The 22944-nt window shown below is 38.9% G+C and overlaps 1 protein-coding gene across 1 annotated transcript in view; it reads right to left on the bottom strand.

Annotated features, from left to right (window-relative positions):
• LOC126251683 (protein argonaute-2) overlaps positions 1 to 22944 on the bottom strand; it is a 238385-nt gene that overhangs the window by 190706 nt on the left and 24735 nt on the right. Inside the window, exon 2 of the mRNA XM_049952270.1 lies at positions 5660 to 5794. Within this exon, the coding sequence (XP_049808227.1) occupies positions 5660 to 5794 (135 nt within the window). The remainder of the gene's footprint in view (positions 1 to 5659; positions 5795 to 22944) is intronic.

The raw sequence follows: 22944 nt of genomic DNA, 5'->3' as shown, positions 1-22944 counted from the left end.
AGTATTGCTCAACAGTGTGGGATCCGTACCAGATTGGGTTGACAGAGGAGACAGAGAAGATCCAAAGAAGAGCGGTGTGTTTCGTCACAGGGTTATTTGGTAACCGTGATGGCATTACAGAGATGTTTAGCAAACTCAAGTGGCAGACTCTGCAAGAGAGGCGCTCTGCATCGCGGTGTAGCTTGCTCGCCAGGTTTCGAGAGGGTGCGTTTCTGGATGAGGTATCGAATATATTGCTTCCCCCTACTTATACCTCCCGAGGAGATCACGAATGTAAAATTAGAGAGATTTGAGCGCGCACGGAGCCTTTCAGACAGTCGTTCTTCCCGCGAACCATACGCAACTGGAACAGAAAAGGGAGGTAATGACAGTGGCACGTAAAGTGCCCTCCGCCACACACCGCTGGGTGGCTTGCGGAGTATAAATGTAGATGTAGATGTATTTTGTCACTGTCTGCTAGAAGACACAAAATAGGCCTTTCCAATATTGCGGCCATTGTAACATACATCAAATTAATGAGACTGTTTTGGCACAAATGGTCGTTTCTATAACACGGCAGAATATAATTCATGAAGTACCAATATCAAATGCCTCCCCCCCCCCCCTTCCGCCCATCCCCTAGATCCAGGTCTGCTGCTGGCAGCTTGGGCACACTAGTAAAATTTTTCCAGGTAGCATCTGGCTGTTTTCTGCTACTGCTTGTACAGCTAATAGCCACACTTCTGTATCCAGAAGGGGGAGAAGGTACTACTCATATGCGACTCAACAGCGCACGCGCAAGAACCTGTTCAGAACCGCTCAAACGAATCTAAGGTGAAGAGTTGTGATGTCCCACTCATCGGACCCAATTTGTTATGAAGCATAAGTTTTATTTTTTGTTTTTTCTCTCATTCATTTTTTACTGCTGCAGTATTATTCTTCAGTAGCACAATATAGTAATATCCTTCGTTAGAGTATCGGTTCTTACCAGTCAAAATTAAAAAATTCAGCTGAAAACTAAAACAATGAAAAATTCTCGGTATTCTAAAAAATTCCCAGGTTTTTCCGTTTTCTCCCGGATGAAAAAATTCCCAGGTTTTCCCAGATCTCCCGGTTTTCCCAGGTCGTACATACCCTGTACGTCCTCTCTACATCCCGAAGAAGCCTATACTAGAAATTGTATAATGCCCTTCATGCAACCCCTCCCTCCCCCTCCCCATACACATACTTGAAAAAACCAAATACTTTTTGTTGGGCAAATTTATATTTTATAGATCGAAATAAATATATGGCATGGCAAAACATATCAATATTAAAATTATAAGCTGGACTGGGACTCCAATCAACAGTACGTCTTATATCAACAGGGTGTTAAAAAAAAAACCACTGATAATGCATAGGTTGTTGTGTGGGAAGGCAAACTGATTGGTTTTCAAGAAGGAATTCACATCCAGAAATGCACGGCTTGGGCATGGAGTACATCGAACTCAGAGAACAAACAATTGTGACAGTTCAGATTTGTTTTATTGTCTGATTACAAAAGGTGTGCAGCCCTTTAGCCATCTGTGTACTGCATACGGGTGACCAGAGCCCAAAACATTCCTGCTAATGTGTCACATTCCTTCACACAGCCCTTGTGCTCATCCTACTGCGGACTTTCTGTGGTTTGCCATGTTGTTGACAGCACCGTGATATGTATTAGTACATGGCTGCAGGAATGACCAACATGGTGCTTTCATATGGCAAAGCGGATTGCAAGGGGACAGTTGCTGCAAGAGTGTATGTAGAACATTTTCCAAGCAGACATACCCCATGCCATTTCATAATTCCGAACATAGAGGGAGGCCTCAGAGAAATGGGAAAGTTGCACTTCTGCCTGAGGTGTGTACACTGTAAAGTAAAGCAGTAACGCTTACTTGGTACTTGCAAATACTATATCCAGTCTACTGTCTGTCCTCTGGTAGGTGCTGAAATGTGATGCAAGTTGTCCATGTTCCGCTCGAACACTACAGTTGGTGGAGAATGCACTGAAAATGATTAATGATTATTCAGCCACTAGCACTTGGCAGGTGGCACAGGCACTGCACACAGCTAAAAGTGCCATGTGGTACGTTGTCCACGAACAGTAGCTCCATCCATACCATCCGCAGGAAGTCCAGGCATTACAGGAGAAGAACTGCCCATGATGGGTACAGTTTGTGCAGTGGTATTTACAATGCATAATCCAGCCACAATTCCCGAGCTTGGTGCTACTCATGAATGAATGCACATTTACTAGAGATGGCATATTATACAACTGTGCAACATGCATGTTTGAGAGGACGAGAATCTGCAGGCGATTAAAAATCATCAACACAGGGTCGGTATTAACATCTGAGCCAGGATAATTGGTGACTGTATCAATGGGCCATACCTACCGCCAAACACACTAACAGGACTGCTCTCCCTTACATTTATCAGAGATGTTTTGCATACCCTATTGAATGTAGTGCCACTAGATGTTTGAGTGGACATGTAGCGGCGACAAGATGGAGATCCAGCACACTCTGATGTCAAAGTGCAGAATCGCCTCAACGTTGCATATCCCAATAGATGGATTGGTAGAGGAGGGCCAGTTCCGTGGCCAGTACCGTTGCCAGACATCACACCTCTCAACTACTTTCTGTGAGGTAGTATGAAGGGTGTGGTGTACGGCACACATGGAACATCAGCAAAGGACCTTATTGCTCGACTCCATGCAGCAACTAAAATAATTGAAAGATGACCACATGTATTGGCTCATGTGCTTTGAGGCTTAGCACTGCTGATGCAGGCTCTGCACTGACATAGAAGGTACATAATTCGAAGCCAATTTGTAGTGCAAACAGCACAATGTGCTACTCATGTTTAGTTTACTGATGTAAAGTGGAATGCACAGTCATCTCAAACTTCAATGTTCTCCAGTGCCCAAGCTCTGTAATTCCATATACAGACTCCTCCTTGAAAGCTGATCAGTGCGCCTTCCCGCACAGCATATTAAGCATTTCCCCCCCCCCCTCTCCTTGTCACCCAACCCTTCTTCTTCTTCTTTTTTGGTGGAGGGGGGGGGGGCTTTATTTTGTAGCACAGTCAATCCTAGGAGGAAGGATATGGCAGAGATCAGCTGAAAGTCACAGCAGATGGGCTGTTTCCAAAATTTAACTTTCTTCCAGTAACGATGTGAGCACTGTTATGAAACTCCCTCACGGTTTAAAGCTTCCTACCACACCAAGAGATAAACTCTGACTTTTGCGTTAAATTACATGCTGAACTCACTGTGCAAGCTTTATGGCCAACTCATTTTGTCGTTTACAAACAAGGATATTGTAAACCTTCAGGGCATCATCATCCGTTACACTTTTTACTTCACCACAAAGAATTTCCTTGCAACCAGTTTACCTCACAAATTACTGAAACTTAATTATCATTGCAACTGTTTTTTCCAATTTTTAAAACACACTGCACATGAACAAAACACTCACTCATCACATTCTATTCATTAACAGCATGAATGTTTGTGAAGGTCACCCACTGACTGGCATTTTGAAACAAAATTCATATAATACTGAAAATCTCACGACTGATGCAATTTTCCTTAGAGCCATTGCATATGGCTGCTGCAGAGTAGTATGCTGTGCTACAATGCAGTACAATGCAGAAACTGTTACTCCCCCCTATTCAAAACATGACAACAAATTAGTTATTTGCCCTCATGCGAGTGATACAAGGGCAGACTAATTCATTTAGTCTCTTATGCAGCAACAGCCCAGGGAAGAAACTTTAAAGAAGTAAAGAAATACCACACAGATACATCAAGGAATGTCCGGTGAATTATAAGGTCAACCACAAGGGACCTAAAGCTGGCGGGAGACAGAGCTGATAATCCCTCTTAGGCTGCATTCACAGTGGCACCGGCAAGGGTCGTCAGACACAGTCGCCAAGGTCGCCTGAGAACGTTGCCCGACAGTGCAGTCATAGTGTGTCCAACCTCCTTCGTCAGTTTTGGCACAGTCAAGCAGGTTAGGTTAGAATCTGTTCTATGTATGAAGTAGGTTCGATTTCAACCTCTTAAGAGTGAGCGGATAGCACCATGTCACTGTGCTTGGATAAGAGTGCTGCGTAGTTGCTTCTGCTATTAAGACACCGAATGCATGTGAATGCGCTTTCCTGTCTCGTGAAGAACATGGCGAGTAATTTACACTGAGTCCTCAGTTATCAGAATAACAAGGCAAGTTTTATGAATATATGAGATGATGGGAGAAATGTTCTGTTAGATACTTGAGACAATTTGTGGTGGTCTTGAAAAGCAAGTTATAAACACACTATTTCGCTGTATTTATTTAAAGTTGTACGTCTGCACATCAATTAACATTCAATGACTGCCACTTAGCACATGAGTGAAAAACAAGCATAAAATACTCTCATAACCTAAAGCACTTGAAAGTGGAAATACATACCATACACCACATTTGCAAACTACTTATCAGAATGACTACCCACAGGTACAAAACACCAGTAAGCAGTAATAATAATTTGTAGACAATCAATGACAACCTACCAAAAAAAGATCCAGCTATAAGCATATACAATACTCCACCCATTCTACTTGAACAAATTATTTTTTGAGGTTATAATCTACACTTAAAATTTCTCTTAAACATTTTGCCTATTTGAGGTTTCAAATAAATCTGCAATTTCAGTCCACAGATTCTGAACAACATCCCAATTATGATATTTTCATCCTCAGGGTGCCACAAACTCATTCTTTCTTGGAGTAAGCTTATCAGTTACTCATGCTCCATATTTCGTATGTGAGAACATCAGTCGATTTGACCAAAGAAAACAAACTGATCTGAATTTCGCTGACTGTCATCCAAAGTCTATACGTTTGGGAGATAAGATCAGCTTCAATAGTACGCATGTAGCAGCGTACTGATTTGAAATGATCGCCATCTTTGGCCGATGTCGATCATCGGTGGTATCCACTGACATCGGAGCCACTGTGACCACAGCCTTACAGAACAGAAAAGTCACGGTTAAGATTATATTGTAAGCTGTGAATGTTCATATGTAGACAGTTATTAGGTGTGCTTGGGAGACTCAAACAAAAGTCCTACATTCTAAAGCTATACTAGTGTTTTGGCAATGAAAGAAGACCTGAGTGGAAAGTTTCTTCTCATGCTAGGCTGAATGATATTGCACTGGATAAGTTTAGCCATACTAGCACATAAGTCTTAAATAAAAACCACTGCAGGAGGTTTATCTTCTGGCTGAATAAACCTGTCAACATTAGATAATCAGTGGATGCAGAAAATGAATGGAAAACAGAATATAAAAACTTGATACAAGTAAGGTACCCTATGTTTGAATACTCTTGCAAAGGAATAACTTAGATTAATTAAGGATGACATCTTTTACAGAGTGGTAAGGAAACCAACAATTGTGGCCACTGACAAATGCAGAAGCATCTTTCGTAGAGTATGAATATGGGCACCCTACATGTTTGTAAGATTTGATTTACACATGTAAGAAAGAAATTCAAAAGAATGGTATGCAACAAGAATGTAACTAGTAGATTAATGTGTAATACATATAGTGTTCTTTCACCAATTCAAAGTGTGTAAGGAAATAAATTTTATGGCATACAATCTAAGACACTCACTGGGCAACTCAGGAGGCTGCGGGGGTTGATGAGGTTGTTGGGGGGGAACAAGACCCATTGCGCCAGGGGGGACTGCCACTGCCCCTGGAGGCCCCACTTGACCAGGGGCACCCGGTGGAGGGCCAGGTGGAGGAGCTGAAACAAAAACCACAAATAAATTTGAAAGAACACACACAAATAAATTTACATTGCACAATAATAAATACTTTATTTTAGAATACAAGATGCTTACAGAAAAGACTCCTAATTTATAACAGCTCAGTGCTAACACACATTGAACTGTGGAACATTTTACAAGAATAAATATTTGAACTTGTTAATGTAAGAAACAGAGGGGCTTGACAGACAAAAGATGTCAAAATCACAAATATGCAGTTTTTTTAGGATATGTGGTTTTAGGAGTCTGCTTCTGCAACAAAAATAATTTTCTCCACAATGAGTGAAAAATATTCACTGCTACTGCTATCTTTTAATGGCTATAAAACAGAAAAACATCTATACATTAGAGATTGGCGGTACAGTTAATGTCCTCCACCTGTGTGCGTTGAAAGGTTTGTTGCAACAGCAATTACAATGTCAGAGGAATGAGTGTGTTTTCTTTCTCTTTGTACCTACCTCCTCTGATTCTTACATGTGCAAAACCATTACAATTGCAAATTGTCAGTGTGTCTTTGTCAGCATATCCAAAAAGTAAAAAAACATTTTCAGAACTCGCAATTTGCTTTAAATGGTGTAAAAAAGCCATAAACCTACCTCGATCTAGTAAGTTTCACGTGTACCTCTAGCGTTTGCTGTTTTTTTTTTTTTTTTTTAATTTAGTAAATGGCTTTAGGTGTCACTCGTATCTAGTCAGTTCAATAACTTTGTTGAAATGCTAATATATTGAAGAAAATGAGGGCCTGTAACGGGCAGTGATTACATTTGTGGCCACTGTGTTCCCATAAGTTGGCTACCGTGTCCCTAGTTCATTATCTTTGACTGTTATGGAGAGAGATGTTTTTATATCTGGATAGTCAGTGGCTGCCTGTTGTTCAGTACATGCATTTTAAATCATAATTCACTCTTTCTTGCGGGAGAATTTTTCCATCTACAATTTTTTATTGTGTGCTTTGAACATTTATTATTATAATGTTACTGTTGAAACAGTGATATCTGGGAACTATTTTGTATAAACCGACTGTTTACAAACATACACATTTGTGGGCACAGTGCAATAGGTAACATAACCTGAAATACAACGTAACCACCAGTGTCTCGATTATAAAATACCGTTTTTGTCATTTTGTTACTTTCATTTATTTTACATTTTCTCTTTCAACATTATCAAAAATGAATCAAAGGAAAACATTGGGCACAGAGGAAATTTTACTCATTTTAGATTCTACTGATGCCAACTGATCTGATTTGGACGTAATTACAAGTGATGAAGACAGTCATATTCCTGATTACGATTCTGATGATAGTGTTGTTGGTGATAACATTGTTGCTAGTGGCGACTTAGCTGTTGATAGTGTAATTCAGTCAATCAATGACTTCGTTGGTAACATTCCTGCATTCTTTGGCGTTTACAAAAGTAATAGTGATCCTTCAATAGTAAAGACACCATATTTTTACTACTGCAATATAATTTACTCCTGAAGCACTGGACATGATAGTTCGGGAGACAACGCAGTATGCTTTTTCAAATGGTGAATGCAATTTCTCTGTCTCAGTAATTTAAATTCATTGCTTCTTAGCGATTAATTTGATTATGACATACATAAAGTATACCCAAACTATCTTATGTACTGGTCAAGTAACCCAGCTTTGAGAATGGATCTTACTCCTGACATTATGTCACTAAAGAGATTTGAGAAAATAAAAACATATTTACATTTTGTGGACAATGATGAAATACCTGAAAACAACACTGACATGTTTGTGAAGGAGAAACACATTTTGGACATACTGAAAGAGCCATTTTCAGGAGCAGTAACTCCTACTGAATATCAAACTATAGATGAAATGATTATCCCCTTCAAGGATAGAAGTATATGAAGTCTAAATCCTAAAAGTGGGGAATCAAAGCAGGGGTACGCTCTAGCTCAGATGGATACATGACATTTTTTGAGATGTACCAAGGGAAAAGGCAGGAACAGAATAACACACTGAGCCCTAACTTTGGTCCTACTGGGAACACTGTCGTAAGATTGTGCCAGGGGCTAGAAGAAAAGAATCACAAGATCATTTTTGACAATTTATTCACAACAATCCCACTGCTTTTGTATCTGAAGCAAAAGAAAATTCATGTATTGGGAACCATAAGGTCAAACAGACTGAAGGGTGCACAGAGTAAATTGACCAACAGCAAAGCTCTAATGAAATCAGGTCGAGGTTCAATGTCTATTGCTACTTCTAATGACAATATTTCAGTTGTGCGATGGGTGGATAGAAACACCGTCCACATGGTATCTACCTTCACTGGAGTGACACCAACTGATACTCTGATACTGTCAAAAGATGGGACGTGAAGAACCATGCTTGCATAGATACAGAGAGGCCATATGCTGTAGCATGCTACAACAAATTCATTGGCGGAGTAGACATGACACACCGGATGGTTGCACACTACCCTCACACAATGAAGAGCAAGAAGTTTTATTTGAGAATATTTTTTCCACTTTTATAATGTTGCACTAGTAAATGCATGCATTCATTACAAAAGAGACACTGAAAGAAACATTTATTTTGTGGAATTCAAGGCATCAGTTGCTACAGCAGTTATAGAGCTCAGAAGCCTGCAAAGGAAGCGTGGCAGATCATCAAACACCCCTGACCATGCTCACTTGAAGAAACGGCAACGCACTGGATGTTCTGCAGATATAAGACTGGATGGAATTGCTCATTACCCTGAAAAAAGGAATGTAAGAATCCTCCTAGGTGCAAAGTTAAAACTGCAAATGAAGAACAAGATACATTTGGAAAAAATGCAAGTTTCCTGTTTGCCCAGAACGTATGGAGTTCTTCCACAATACATGATGTGAAAAATTTCTTGTTACTTGAATTTTTCCACTATTTATCACATTTTTTGGTTACTTTAGGTTTTCACCACATTTGCTATTATGTAACATGCCATGCACCATGTACACAAATGTGGCCATTTCCTATTTTGACTGTTGTACAGTAAATTGAAGCATTTGTTGAAAAAATATATTTGTAATGACTTCCTTACATCTCAAATATAGTGTTAAAAATAATTGCCAAAATCAAAATTATTAAAAAAATTCGTCCCTGAAGAGTTTAAGTACTACTGACTGAATTAGATTTGATGGAAACATGATCTGACTGGTACACTACAAGAAGGTTAAGATAATTCAGTGCTGTACAAATAGGCAGTTTCAGCAAACCTGAGAAGTATAGTGCAGATTTTTGAGAATGTTAAGAATTTACTAAAAATTCGTGTGAACTGTCACACCTGCTCACTTCAAGGTAGTTTCTTGTACATGATAGTAAGAGCATCTGAACAAATCAACACTATTGACTGATCAAAAAAAGTTGCAGACTTACCTCGTAATTGGCACCTGAGAAACCTGTAGTGCAGTGTAAAAGAACTGTATAAAGACTAAGCTTAATTATCATTCATACATTTTAATCTTTTTCAAAATATTCTTGTTTATGTTCTACAGGGTTAGTAGTGCACACATCATTCCAAACACAGGATACAAGGACCCAAATCACTCATTTAATTGCTCTGATTTCAAGACACCAGAATAACGATGAAGTACACAAGTGATGAACTGAGCAATTTGCTTTTAATTTGCAGTAGGATACAACATAATCCAGCTGCTATTAAGACAAAGTATACTGTCTGTTCTCCTGGAAGCCTACATCCCATGCCTAGAACTTGAGAATACCTGCAGAATACTAGCTGCTATGCTCCTCTAAAGGTCAACACTGACTGGCCACAATGCCGTAGGATAGCCCTAATGGAGGAGGCATTTTGACAAGTTGTGGAATGTTCACCAGTTATAAATACTCAAAGATTAGCTGCCTGTCATCAAATGCATCAGTCATCCTTGTGGACAACAGTAAATGAACAATTAGAGCCCTACCGCACTGGGACACCACAGCAGGTCTTCTGGCCAGTCTACTGGCAGTGCTCTGGTCTGCAGTACAAGACACCAGCAGAGAGGAGAGAGGAATGCCTTCAGTCTGAGCTCAGTAGAAGAGCTAGTAACTTTGTGTGAGAGTTCAAAATAAAAAGAGAATGCAGGAAAAGAAGTTCTGGATACTTCCCTTCACTGCTGATCATAACAAACGGGTTATTTCACACACTGTACGTTGATTTTTAAGAAATTACAATGTTAAATTTGTCAGTTTCATGAGAATGTCAGTACAGTCAATTGATGAGTTAGTGGACATCTGCCGAGATTAACTGAAGAAAAAGGACACTCTTTTAAGGAAAGTAATCTCACCAGAAGAAAAGATGTTCATGGCCTGTCTACTCAGTAGCTATTTTTGTTGTCTGCAGCAGTATTTACAGTTTTAGTTGTAAGTGTAAAGTACACCCAGAAGTGATTTTTTTCAGTTTTATTTAAAAAGTACTTTATTACTATAAATTCAGTTTACAAATAAATTCTCTTTACAAATGTTTTAGACAAAACGTAGGAAACCTGCCTCACCTGTTTACCTATTTCATTTCTTCAAATAATTGTAGGGTGTCTGATGTAGCGGACACTTCAGCATCGCCTACTGCAGCAGGAGATGTAGCTGTGCTATGTCAGTATGGAATTAGGTTTTGAGGAAAACCTCCCTATCCCAGTTAGTAAAATGTTCTTTCTTTGTGGTGTAAAGTAGTCGTGATTGGAGTGGAGCATCAGGAACAGGCTGTGACTGAGGATCGATCATTTCCATGATCTGCAGCTGGCCATAGTCCCAAAACAGTGTTGCTATAATGTGACTCTAATGTGGAGGGGCTTATTCTTCGAACTGGGCTGCATTATCTCTCATAATTCCCAACACTATTTTTCCAGTTCACATTTTAATAGCCCAGAGATATGGTGTCCCAAATAAATATATACAAAAAGAAAACTTATATTTTTATCTGTTAATATTATTTGATTTTATGCGTTTGGTGAAATTTAACTGAATATTAATGTCAATGTCATAAGTATTTATGTAACATTCGTGTTATTATCAGGGCACTTATTACATGGCATTTCCTTCTGGTATTTGCTTTCTGAAGCTCGGCAAAATTAATCTTCTGCTTCCCGCTGCTACGTTCCTCGAAGGCTGTATCTCCAAAAGAAATTCAGATTCCTTGCAGTACAATGTTCGGAAGCTGTCCATGCAATTACGCCTCTCTAGACTGGAATCTGGTACTATTGTCTGTACAAAGGAAACCTCAAAAAGGGGGTTGGTTGGTTGATTCAGGGGAGGGGACCAAACAACGAGGTCATCAGTCCCATCAGATTAGGGAAGGATGGGGAAGGAAGTTGGCCGTGCCATTTTAATGGAATCATCCCGGCATTTACCTGAAGCAATTTACGGAAATCATGGAAAACCTAAATCAGGATGGCCGGACGCGAGTTCGAACCGTCATCCTCCCAAATCTGAGTCCAGTGTGCTAACCACTGAGCCTACTTGCTCAGTCAAAAAGAAGGAAAATACTTTTGTGATTAACAAAAATTCTCCCACAAACGTTCTGATCAGGTGCAGACTCTTGGATTTTCTTCCAAGTCCATCTGTCCGAATGTGTATTCTGATATGCAACAGGTCAGGATTTGTACACACATAGAACCACTTGAAATAAACTCATAGTTACCTTTCCAAATCAAACAATGATTCTTTTTCCATACTCTTCTTTTTTATCCCAAATAAGCTTTTGTCTATAACTTATTTCAACTTTATCAATCATTAACTATTAGAATTTCAAAAATTCACAAGATGGCTGACTTCCAACAGCACATTCCATCTGTGTTAGTTCGTTTATTCATTGCTTATTTGCAAAGTCCAGAGAAAAGCATTATGCAACACAGAAGGCATAGGTTCTCTCTCTGTCACAAATTGGAGATCATCTGTTATGTAAAATTTTTTGTTTACAGTTATGTGACTTGTGTGTTACTATACACCTGCTGTATTGTTTAAACTTTCCCCTGGTGTACCAAAGATTTCATTCATGGTAATGTAAACAAACACACACACCAGACAGATAAAAGATTCAGTGTAAAAGCTATCCATAGCGCTCATGTGGACAGAGAAAACTAGGTAGGGGTGAGCGGGAAGTGACGCACAGCAGCTCTGCTAGTGTCCTGGTACAGGAGCAGCCATAAGCCACCACGTATTCTACTGGCAGGGCTGGCAAGGCCTGTTGGCAGAACATCGTGGCAGCCACTCTTCCAGCAGCACTGCAACACCCACATACACGTCCAGTGTGTCAGGCTCTGTCACATCCCATGCTTCTGTCTGACGTCTCTGCCAGCAGACCTGCCATGGCATCCCAGTGCGACAGGGCCCTTAATGCGTCCCTACACTGGACGAAAACTCATATCTCAGTTTGGAGTGTCGTAACAAAGTCTGTGACTGACTGCTGAATCGGAAGTTACATAGTCACAACTTTTCACCAGAGTACAAGCAACGGATGAACAACATTTGCTCACCCAACATCACATGCTGTCTTAGAGGCCTTTCCTTGGAGGAGTTCTCCACCTAAGTTTGACCAGGTGGTGGCCTACTTGGATCATTTGAACTGCCCAAAAAAAATGAGAGATGGCAACTAAGAGCTGTTTCTTTGTACTGGTTTTCCTGAATTTTTGTATGATCTCCCACTGGCAATGTGACACCTTTCAGCTGCTTCTTAATGGAACCACGGTACAATATGATGTGGTGGCTCTCTGTTTGAATTAACTTTATCCCTTAAGGTTATAAATAGTAGAATTCGATCATACTTCCTGTTACAGTAAAACAGCAGGTTGCTTCAGACATTGTTGGAAGAAAAACAAATCATTACTGCTCTGGGAGAGGGTTGTAAAACCCCATCACAAATAAATGAGATACTAGTACTGTCTGATTTATAAACAGATAGAGGTAACTGTAAGGTTCCTTCTGAGAAATTGACGTGACACATTTTCTGAAGTAAAATGAGAATCTGTTACATTCTGAGTGGTCTGCTTTGAAGGTAGTTGTCGACTTGTTTGATGCAGCTTTCCATTCTATTCCATCCTGTGAAAGCCCCTTCATCTCCAAATTAACAACTGCGACCTACCTATATTTATTTAAACCTGCTTATAGTATTCATCTCTTGGTCTCCCTCTTACAGTTTTTACTCCTCAAACTTCCCTCCAATACTAAACTGATGATCTATTGCTGTTTCCTATCAACCGAACCCTTCTTTTAGTCAAGCTGTGCCACAATTTTTTTTATCTCCCCAATTATTACTTACATTACTTACATTATCTATCCATCTAATATTTGCCATTCTTCTGTAGCACCCAAATTCAAATGCTTCTATTCTCTTCTTGTCTGAACTGTTTACCCTCCATATTTTACTTTATACTAGGCTACATTCAAGAAAAGTACCTTCAAAAAAGACTTCCTAACAGTTCAATTTATATTCATTGTTAACAAATTTCTTTTCTTCAGAAATGCATTTCTTTCCAGGGACAGTCTACAGTTTATATATTCTCTGCATCGGCAACCACCACTTATTTTACTGCCCAAATAGCAAATCTCACCTTCTACTTTCACTATAATTGGAATTATTACATTCTTCTTGAAGTCTGACGCTATTTCGCCTGTCTCATACATCTTGCATACCAGGGGGAATAGTTTTGCCATGGCTAGCTCTTCCAAAGATATCAGTACTTCTGACAGAATGTCATCTACTCCAGAGGCCCTATTTCGAATTGTGTCTTTCAATGGTCTATCAAATTACTGTGAGTATAATGTGCTATTTTGTGAATTTTTCTCTCAGTCAAGCTTCATTGCCGGAATAAGACTTGGAAGTTTTTGTTGGCTAGCTCTGAAGGAGGACAATGTTTAAAAACTCACAGTATTTCCCATCTTGTTTACGATCTACTCATCAATCAACACCTCAAGCATACAGCGAGTGGTTACTGGTCATTTTACGTCAAGTGACCCGAGGATCCCCACTTGACTCTCTTCAGTTAATGAAAGTAAATGAAGATATAACCTTCTTACAATGACAAAAAGAGCCAGGTTGGCCTGATCATTTAGCTGGAGTTGACAAAAAACTGGTTAATGAACAGGAAAGGGTGCACCTCAGAATTATTGAAGGAGTAAAGCAATTTTTCCACGCCAACTCCTTCAACATCATCCTATGAAACTATACAAGACAACTCATCTACTCCTTCCAGTGAAAATGACATACATTTACAAGAAGATTTTAATCAAGAGCATACAACTTGGCACCTGTAAAACAACTACATGGAAAAATTTCATTACTCCAAAATTGGCAACAATGATAGGTAGGTACCAGTTTAGTATGAAAGATTCAGTGTTTATTCTTGAAATTACCATTCAGACACTTGGATATGACACTGATGAACTTCCTATGGGGTCAACATAGATGTTCCCTACAAACATTGGTAAAGTTTCACTATCTCTAATTCAATACTTCTGTAGATACAGACATTTGTTTGAGCCAAAGTGAAGCTACCAACAGTATACCCTTGAGTTTTCACCAACTTTAAGACTAATGTCTCCAGCAATATTTTCTTGAATGAAACAAAATTAGACCATCTTGTACAACTTTTTGCACTCTCATAAAAAAAATATTTCCTGAGAAATTTTAATATGGATAACTTGAAGCAAAAAAAGACGCTCAAATTGTGTTGCGTTCAGCTTTTTATATTTCCAGAGGTAATTAGGATAAACCTGAAACTTTGCACATATGAGGGTCACTCCAAAAGAAATGCACAGTATTTTCTTAAAATCCATCTTTTATTCTACATGTTTGAAACTCTAGAATTTTCCAAATCTATTACAAACTGTGGTAAAAATTGAGATAATTAACTACAAAATTTGATTTTTTTCTAAACATAAAAGTTTAAAACGTAACAGCTCATTCATTTTTTCATAAATTAAATAGATTCTAGAGTTTAAGACACCTGTAAGTATGGTTTGTATGCTGTGCAAAATTCATCGAACAGTCTCTCTTACTTAAGAAGAAAAGTGTACTTACAGCAACAAATGCAGCCAATAGTAAGTGAAAAATGATGAAATTTCACATGTAAAATAAATTATTTTGTTATGTTTTTGAATTTCCGCTGCTACTAGTGTGAATCCTGAATCCTTCCTGGTCATGCTGAGAAAGTCTTATGAATTTACTTGTAAAAGTATAGACAGTGGAAATTAAAATGTCCTGCTGTGCCTCTCCTGCTCCAAGTCGGCCCGTTTGACGTCCTACCCCCCCTTAAAACTTTGGCATACCCCTTGGATACATCTTCACTTAGGACCTCCCTCTGACTCTATAATGCAGCACTGCTTTAGTTCTGCTAATTTAAGTATTGTAGGCTGGTTTCACTAAGAAGAATGACTGATAGCTCACACTCAGCAAAAACACTAAAGAGTGGTTTCAGTTAAAACGATGATTATGTGGTTCAACTGACCAAAAAACTACTGACTGTTTTCACTTGAAAAGAAAGAATGACTAATTCAGTCAATATGCAAAGCTATAATGGTGTCGAATCTTGTTCCCACCGACTACTTTCACTTGAGAAAAATAAATTATTAATAATCCAACAGACAGGTAAAACTACAAACAACTGACACAATTGTTTTCATTCGGTTGCTTCCACATACTCATTTGACTCAAAAGAATGAGTGACTAATTCAACTGATATGTACAACTCCAACCGAACGAGTCAATTGTTTCCCAACAACTGAATGAATCAATGGTTTTCATTTCAGTTAGTCCCAACACTTAGTTGTGACTGTTCACAGGGATAGCAAACTGTTGCCTCGTTTAGATGACTGGAGATAAAAAGATCATCATCTTTCAACAGTTATTTCATATGGAAATAAAGAACAACTTATTACTAAGCCTAGGTTGGAAAGCTCTTCCGGATGCAAACTGTTCCAGGCTATTTGTACCCCAATCGAAGACTCAAATCTTGAAGACAATAGTGAAAAATCTTTCTTGTGATACTACAACTTCAAATACAGGTTATATGAACAGTGCCCGTATGCTTCTTATTTTTGCTTGCCATCATCATGTACATGAATTACTGTTAGAAAGCGCGTTCAAAATAAAAATCACTCAACTGACAGCAAATCCTAATATCCCACTCTTCGAAATGTTCTGAGATAACAGGTAAAGTGTCAATCCAGATAAAAATACAGTGCTGTAAAGAGAAGCTCGCACTGCACCTGGCTGATACTGAAACTTACAACCTCCTTGAGTTTTACCAAACTGAGTTGACCAAAGAAACAGACAAGACAACTATTGAGAGTTGAGAGAGCTTTCTGTAATATTTTTAAGTGGGAGGAACACATAGGCTAAGCTGTGGGTACAGCAGTTAGCAAGCTTCAATTTGTTGATAGAATATTAGGGAAATGCAATCAGCCTACAAAGGAGATTGCTTAAAAATCACTCGTACGACCCATCCTAGAATATTGCTCAAGTGTGTGGAATCCATACCAAATATGACTGGCAGAGGATACTGAATGTATACAGAGAACAGCAGCACAAACTATCACAGGTTTCTTTGACCAAAGGGAGTGTGTCACCAAGATGCTGCAAGAACTAAACTGCCATTCTCTTTAAGATAAGACGGAAACTATTCCAAGAAAGTCTTCTAATGAAGTTTCAAGAACTGGCTTTAAATGATAACTCTAGGAACATATTATAACCCTCTACATATTGCTCCCAGAGGAATTGTGGAGTATACATGTAGATGCAGATACACAGAGAAAATTTAAGATTTGACCGCCAGATGCAATGCACCTACCTTGATGGATGGTGAGAGCTATCTAGTCCCTAAAAATATTGTTACTTCTTGATCAATTCAAAATTACAAGCAAGGATAAAGCAGCACTGTTAGACTTTGCCTGTTCATTCTGACATCCCATGTCAAGCCACGACTCCAACGTATTTTGACAGTAAAAACACCCTCCCAAGATTTGTGCTTATTACAGTCGAAAACTGATAAAATCCTCTCGAATGCAGCTTTCCAGAAGATAAGCCAGCACTTACCGTGTTTGACTGATGAAGTTTCTGTCTTGCTATTGTCTGACGATGATGTGGATCAAGGAACTAAAGTAAAAAGGGTTGAAAATTTAATGAAAGATAATTTATTAGCTCATGATAAGTGTTACATCCCATCTAAGGAAGAACATTGCAACCCATTGCATGGTAAGTTAAATAAGTAAATACATAAGCTGTTTCTTTAGTTTTCTATTTACTTCACGATTCTGTTAACCGACTTTCTCATTATTATCTCAGAGAAAAACATCTACAGCTTCATTTCAGTCAGAAGCCTATCATTATCCCATTATCCTAAAATTTATGACAGTTTTCTCCACAAATGTCGTACTTTGTGGTCAAATAATGCTTTGTTACAAGAAACCAGAAAGAAGGTTTCAGTGCTGAGAGTAGTGGATGATACAAGCTAAAAAAAAAGAGTGGTCAAGTTGATGCACGACTTTCATGGTTTAATCATAACTGAGGAGGAGCAAAAGAAATTTTTACTATGTTGTATACAAGAATACTGGAAGATTTATCCTGACTGCAAAATGCAAACTTTAAAAAAGTTAAGGAATAATGTTTTTACCTGCTAAACAGTAAATAAACACAATTTGGGCATACTGGTGTTTTTTTACCCAGCAATACTTCATATTTACTCAGCACAAATTTTCATACCTCATGTTTAGCATTGAGTCAACACTTGTTATCATAATTAAATCACAATATTCATTATGCAAGTTCCTAATGTCCAACAGAATGCATGTATGCAATATATGCATATCTGATTTCACAAAAAAGTGAATTCTCCCTTTGTCTTGAGGCACCTTAGTGATGACAGCCATTGCACAAAATAATCTGATTATTCCCTACCCTGGTGAAATGCATCACTTTTGAGCCGATAAAGAGCATTTTACAATCTCTGACTGTCTTTTAACATTAATCATAATAGGAGGCTGCTATACCACCACACCACAACGGATTGGAATAAAGTTTGCTTTATTGTTGCTCATTGTCTAAGGTAGCTTCCATGCTGACACTTGATGCATCTGCTCAACTTCTTAGTAGTACATTCAACAAAGACAAAAAAAAGTCGAATATGGGAAAAACATGTAGTTGCAAATATTTGTACAGTGGTAGAGGAAAGCGTCATGAAGATCATATAAAAAATTTGCACCAGCAGGGTGTTAGCATAAGGGGGAGGGGGATGTTAAATGTAACTTTATGTTTTTTCTTGAATAACTCAAAGCTATAGCTTATAGCGACAATTGTTTCCCAGCACAAAGTTAAATAACATTACATGTCCTACAAAACATATCATATTCTCTTTATCTATAGCATTAATATTTGCCACATTGGATCAGGCGGAAAAATTGCAGATTATTAAAAATAAGTGTTCCAATGGTAAAAAATTACTGTTTTCTGTGAAGTGGGTTAAGAACAAATATTAAATATGTACCACGCCTAAGTGCATTAGAGCCATATTTAGGGATAAATTGTGCACTGTGTATGTAACGGGGTGGAGAGGTGGGGGTGAGAGTGGAGAGTAGAAACCCAAGGCAGGGTAGGTCGTCGACTTCCAAGTATGCAATTCCCTCCTTCGTAGGTCTTGAAACTGAAGAGCGAACAAGCGATTCTCCACCCTTCCTACCCCACTAGATCATAAGGAACAACTACAGGCTGTTTACAAAGTTAAATTAACCCTCCACTGTGCGCCTTATCAATCATTGGTGACACAATGTGTAGACATGGGGGTTGTCAACTTCTGTCAAAGTTTGTTACCACAACATGGAATACAGATATGGGTTACTAATAATATCAATGCAAAAAACACATATAGACAGAATTCTGTCGGTAGACAAAATAACTTCACCAAGCTCGTGTTTGTATAGTGGAGTTATTTCCAGTACTTTCTTGCTGTTGTCAAGTGAGCCGTTATGTAAAAATGTTCAACAGTTAGAGCTGCTGACTGTCTATCACAGTGAAGAGCCGAATCCAAGTATAACATGCAGACAATAGGTATTTGACAATGTCAGTTTCATTGCCTCCCCTATAAATGGATGGATTAAATTTCATAGCTTGAGGGATATTCACTTAACAGAGGAAAGTCCGCTGGACCTGACGGGATACCAATTTGATTCTACACAGAGTACGCGAAAGAACTTGCCCCCCTTCTAACAGCCATGTACCGCAAGTCTCTAGAGGAACGGAAGGTTCCAAATGATTGGAAAAAAGCACAGGTAGTCCCAGTCTTCAAGGAGGGTCGTCGAGCAGATGCGCAAAACTATAGACCTATATCTCTGACATCGATCTGTTGTAGAATTTTAGAACATGTTTTTTTGCTCGAGTATCACGTCATTTCTGGAAACCCAGAATCTACTCTGTAGGAATCAATATGGATTCCGGAAACAGCGATCGTGTGAGACCCAACTCGCTTTATTTGTTCATGAGACCCAGAAAATATTAGACACAGGCTCCCAGGTAGATGCCATTTTCCTTGACTTCCGGAAAGAGTTCGATACAGTTCCGCACTGTCGCCTGATAAACAAAGTAAGAGCCTACACAGAATATCAGACCAGCTGTGTGGCTGGATTGAAGAGTTTTTAGCAAACAGAACACAGCATGTTGTTCTCAATGGAGAGACGTCTACAGACGTTAAAGTAACCTCTGGCATGCTACAGGGGAATTTTATGGGACCATTACTTTTCACAATATATATAAATGACCTAGTAGATAGTGTCGGAAGTTCCATGCGGCTTTTCGTGGATGATGCTGTAGTATACAGAGAAGTTGCAGCATTAGAAAATTGTACCGAAATGCAGGAAGATCTGCATCGGATAGGCACTTGGTGCACGGAGTGGCAACTGACCCTTAACATAGACAACTGTAATGTATTGCGAATACATAGAAAGAAGGATCCTTTATTGTATGATTATATGATAGCGGAACAAACACTGGTAGCAGTTACTTCTGTAAAATATCTGGGAGTATGCGTGCGGGACGATTTGAAGTGGAATGATCATATAAAATTAATTGTTGGTAAGGCGGGTACCAGGTTGAGATTCATTGGGAGAGTTCTTAGAAAATGTAGTCCATCAACAAAGGAGGTGGCTTACAAAACACTCGTTCGACCTATACTTGAGTACTGCTCGTCAGTGTGGGATCCGTACCAGATCGGGTTGATGGAGCAGATAGAGAAGATCCAAAGAAGAGCGGCGCATTTCGTCACAGGGTTATTTGGTAACCATGATAGCGTTACGGAGATGTTTAATAAACTCAAGTGGCAGACTCTGCAAGAGGCGCTCTGCATCGCGGTGTAGCTTGCTCGCCAGGTTTCGAGAGGGTGCGTTTCTGGATGAGGTATTGAATACATTGCTTCCCCCTACTTATACATCTCGAGGAGATCATGAATGTAAAATATGAGAGAGATTCGAGCGCGCACGGACGCTTTCCAGCAGTCGTTCTTCCCGCGAACCATACGCAACTGGAACAGAAAAGGGAGGTAATGACAGTGGCAGGTAAAGAGCCCTCCGCCATACACCGTTGGGTGGCTTGCGGAGTATAAATGTGGATGTAGATGTAGATATGAAACACATCAGCCCTGCCTCAGCTCTCCAACCATCTGAAAACGCACAGAAGACGCTTAAATCGTCTTCCTCTGCAACAAAAGTACTTTATCATATTTCAACATCTATCAAGCTGTGCATTGCAGCAGATCACTGTTCTAGATTTGAACACGATCAGTCCTATTCCATCACTCATGTTCACACCAGCCTTGGAAGATCTAATGTGGTATGTAGCTACACTCAGTTCATCCTTTTCTACAAGTGCCAGCAATTCCTTAAAGCAAGAATTTATACTATCTACTGGCCATTCATTAATTCACCATCCCATGACTAAAAACCTATTACACAGCTTTACACGACACTGTCAACGATAGACAGCAGCAACGTGTCACATATAATAATCCATTCCCTTTCCCAGCAACACTACAAGAATCACTAACATCATCTCACAAATTATACAGCTCTCAGCCACAGTTTATAGAAACATATTTTATATAGAAGCTCACTTGACACCTGCAAATAAATATTCATTTGATACATTGAAAATAACTCCACTATATAAACCGAAGCTCAATGAGGTTACTTTGTCTACTGACATAAGACGACTGGACAGAAAACTGCTGTACAGGTTGACAAGAATCAATTTTTCCTTTATCAATGTAGAACAATTTGCAGAAATTTATGTAAATTCTATCCACATGTATTTCTTGCATTATTATTGTTAGTAACTCATATGCGTATTCCATGTAGTGTTAAAGCACTTTGTGGAAAACAAACTTCTCCTGGGCATGTCTGAATACTTCACAGTCAGTGATTCATCTGACACCATTTGCATCTCTTAAAGGTTTCAATGAAGTAAAAGAATTTTCAGCACAACAGCAAATATTACTTAATTGAACAAGTGGAATACATGTTGTTGAAAATGTCCAAATATGCTTTCATCACAAAGCAATTCTTTGGATAATCTGAACTTCCACAGGGTATATACGCAGACAAGGAAAAAAAAAATTCCCGGATTTCCTGGTTAAAAATGCACTTTCTCCTGGGTGAACACCCACGTTTTCTGTGTTAAGTGACAGTATATTTTCCCTTATCAATCCTTTGAGTGGTTATGGTTTTATACATGGGCGTAGAATTTCCCGGCACTTTAGAAAATGAAACACAGGGAAAAAGATACGTTTTGGAAATATCTTTGATGTGCAGCAACATTTACACTGCGTATTTTTGTATTACGAAAGTATACATTGGAATTCCACCAAACACCGCATGTTACTTTCCGAATCATTGAAATCGAGATAGCGATGCACATTTGTAAGCTAGTCATAGCTCATGTCATGTGATCTCGCCAGCCGATGGCAGAGGATATTCAGAGCATAGGACACGTGATGTAGTCAGCCAACAGCAACATCACAGTTAAGTAGCACGAACATGCGAACAGGGAAAGTTAATAGTTTAAATTAATATACATAGTGTTGCTACAATAAAATCAAAGCTTTCACATATAATATTGGTCTCTAAGGTTAATAAGCTGCAAGAGAAGCTAAGCTTTCGCATATGATGTTGATCTTTTTTGCGCGTGTTACACCTAAGATATACCTCACAAATGTGCCAGTAAAATTTTTAATAATGACATAAATGTCTGATCTTCAGGGTTCGAAATTCTTCGAAATGGCTCATCATCAATGAGTTGATTTTTAAACGAGAGTCAAACGCTCTGTGATTTAATAAATTCATGGTACATTCTCGCACATAGTTCAACTTACGTAAAAGGATATCTACTTTGAAAGTAAAGCTTTTCAAACCACCATTTGCAATATTTTCCCACAACCAGTTAGAAATAGGTTCGTTTTAGCAGCTGCCAAAGAGTGCAGATAACAGGCAACACCGCGCTTGCGCAGCTGTCGTGACATAGGAAGCCCGTATGTCCGTACGTTTAAAATATTAAAAGACCATATATTATGTCATAAAAGAAACAAGACATCACAGGATACTCCAAGAGCATCGGAATTTTGTGAACCATACTAAAATGTGCACATTTAAAGCGCATACTTAAGTGCACATTTGTATGTCCAGATTCCCAATGAAGTAGACCTCGACCTGTTATTAAGCTTTTCAGTGTGGTTTTCGGGATGTAAATTTTCTTGGAGCACCAGTACTGTACTATATCATGTTTGGTTCTTTATTATGGCAAAATGCCATATGTACTAGAAGATGAAAACGTGCACTTCAAATGCTACGAACAGTTGAAACTAGCCAGTACTGTGGATTTAATTGACTGCCTCTGCGGAAAAGGTTTATACAAGTCAAATTTCTTTAGCAAATAGACAAAAATAACTTCATTGTTCCGCAAGGCGATTAATGCTTGACTGTCAGAAAAGTGGAAATAAAATCAAATCTGAAACTAATGACATATCTTAGTCTTCCATAATTATGTGAATGCATTTTAATTCACTTGATAGCTCCCGGCCACAGATATCCATTTTGTTTTCATTTGACGTGAGAGTAAACGAAGGGGAAACAGGAAAATCACTAAATGG

Source organism: Schistocerca nitens, chromosome 1 (assembly GCF_023898315.1).
Source record: "Schistocerca nitens isolate TAMUIC-IGC-003100 chromosome 1, iqSchNite1.1, whole genome shotgun sequence".
Lineage (NCBI taxonomy): Eukaryota > Metazoa > Arthropoda > Insecta > Orthoptera > Acrididae > Schistocerca > Schistocerca nitens.
This window is presented reverse-complemented; position numbering and strand designations above follow the sequence as displayed.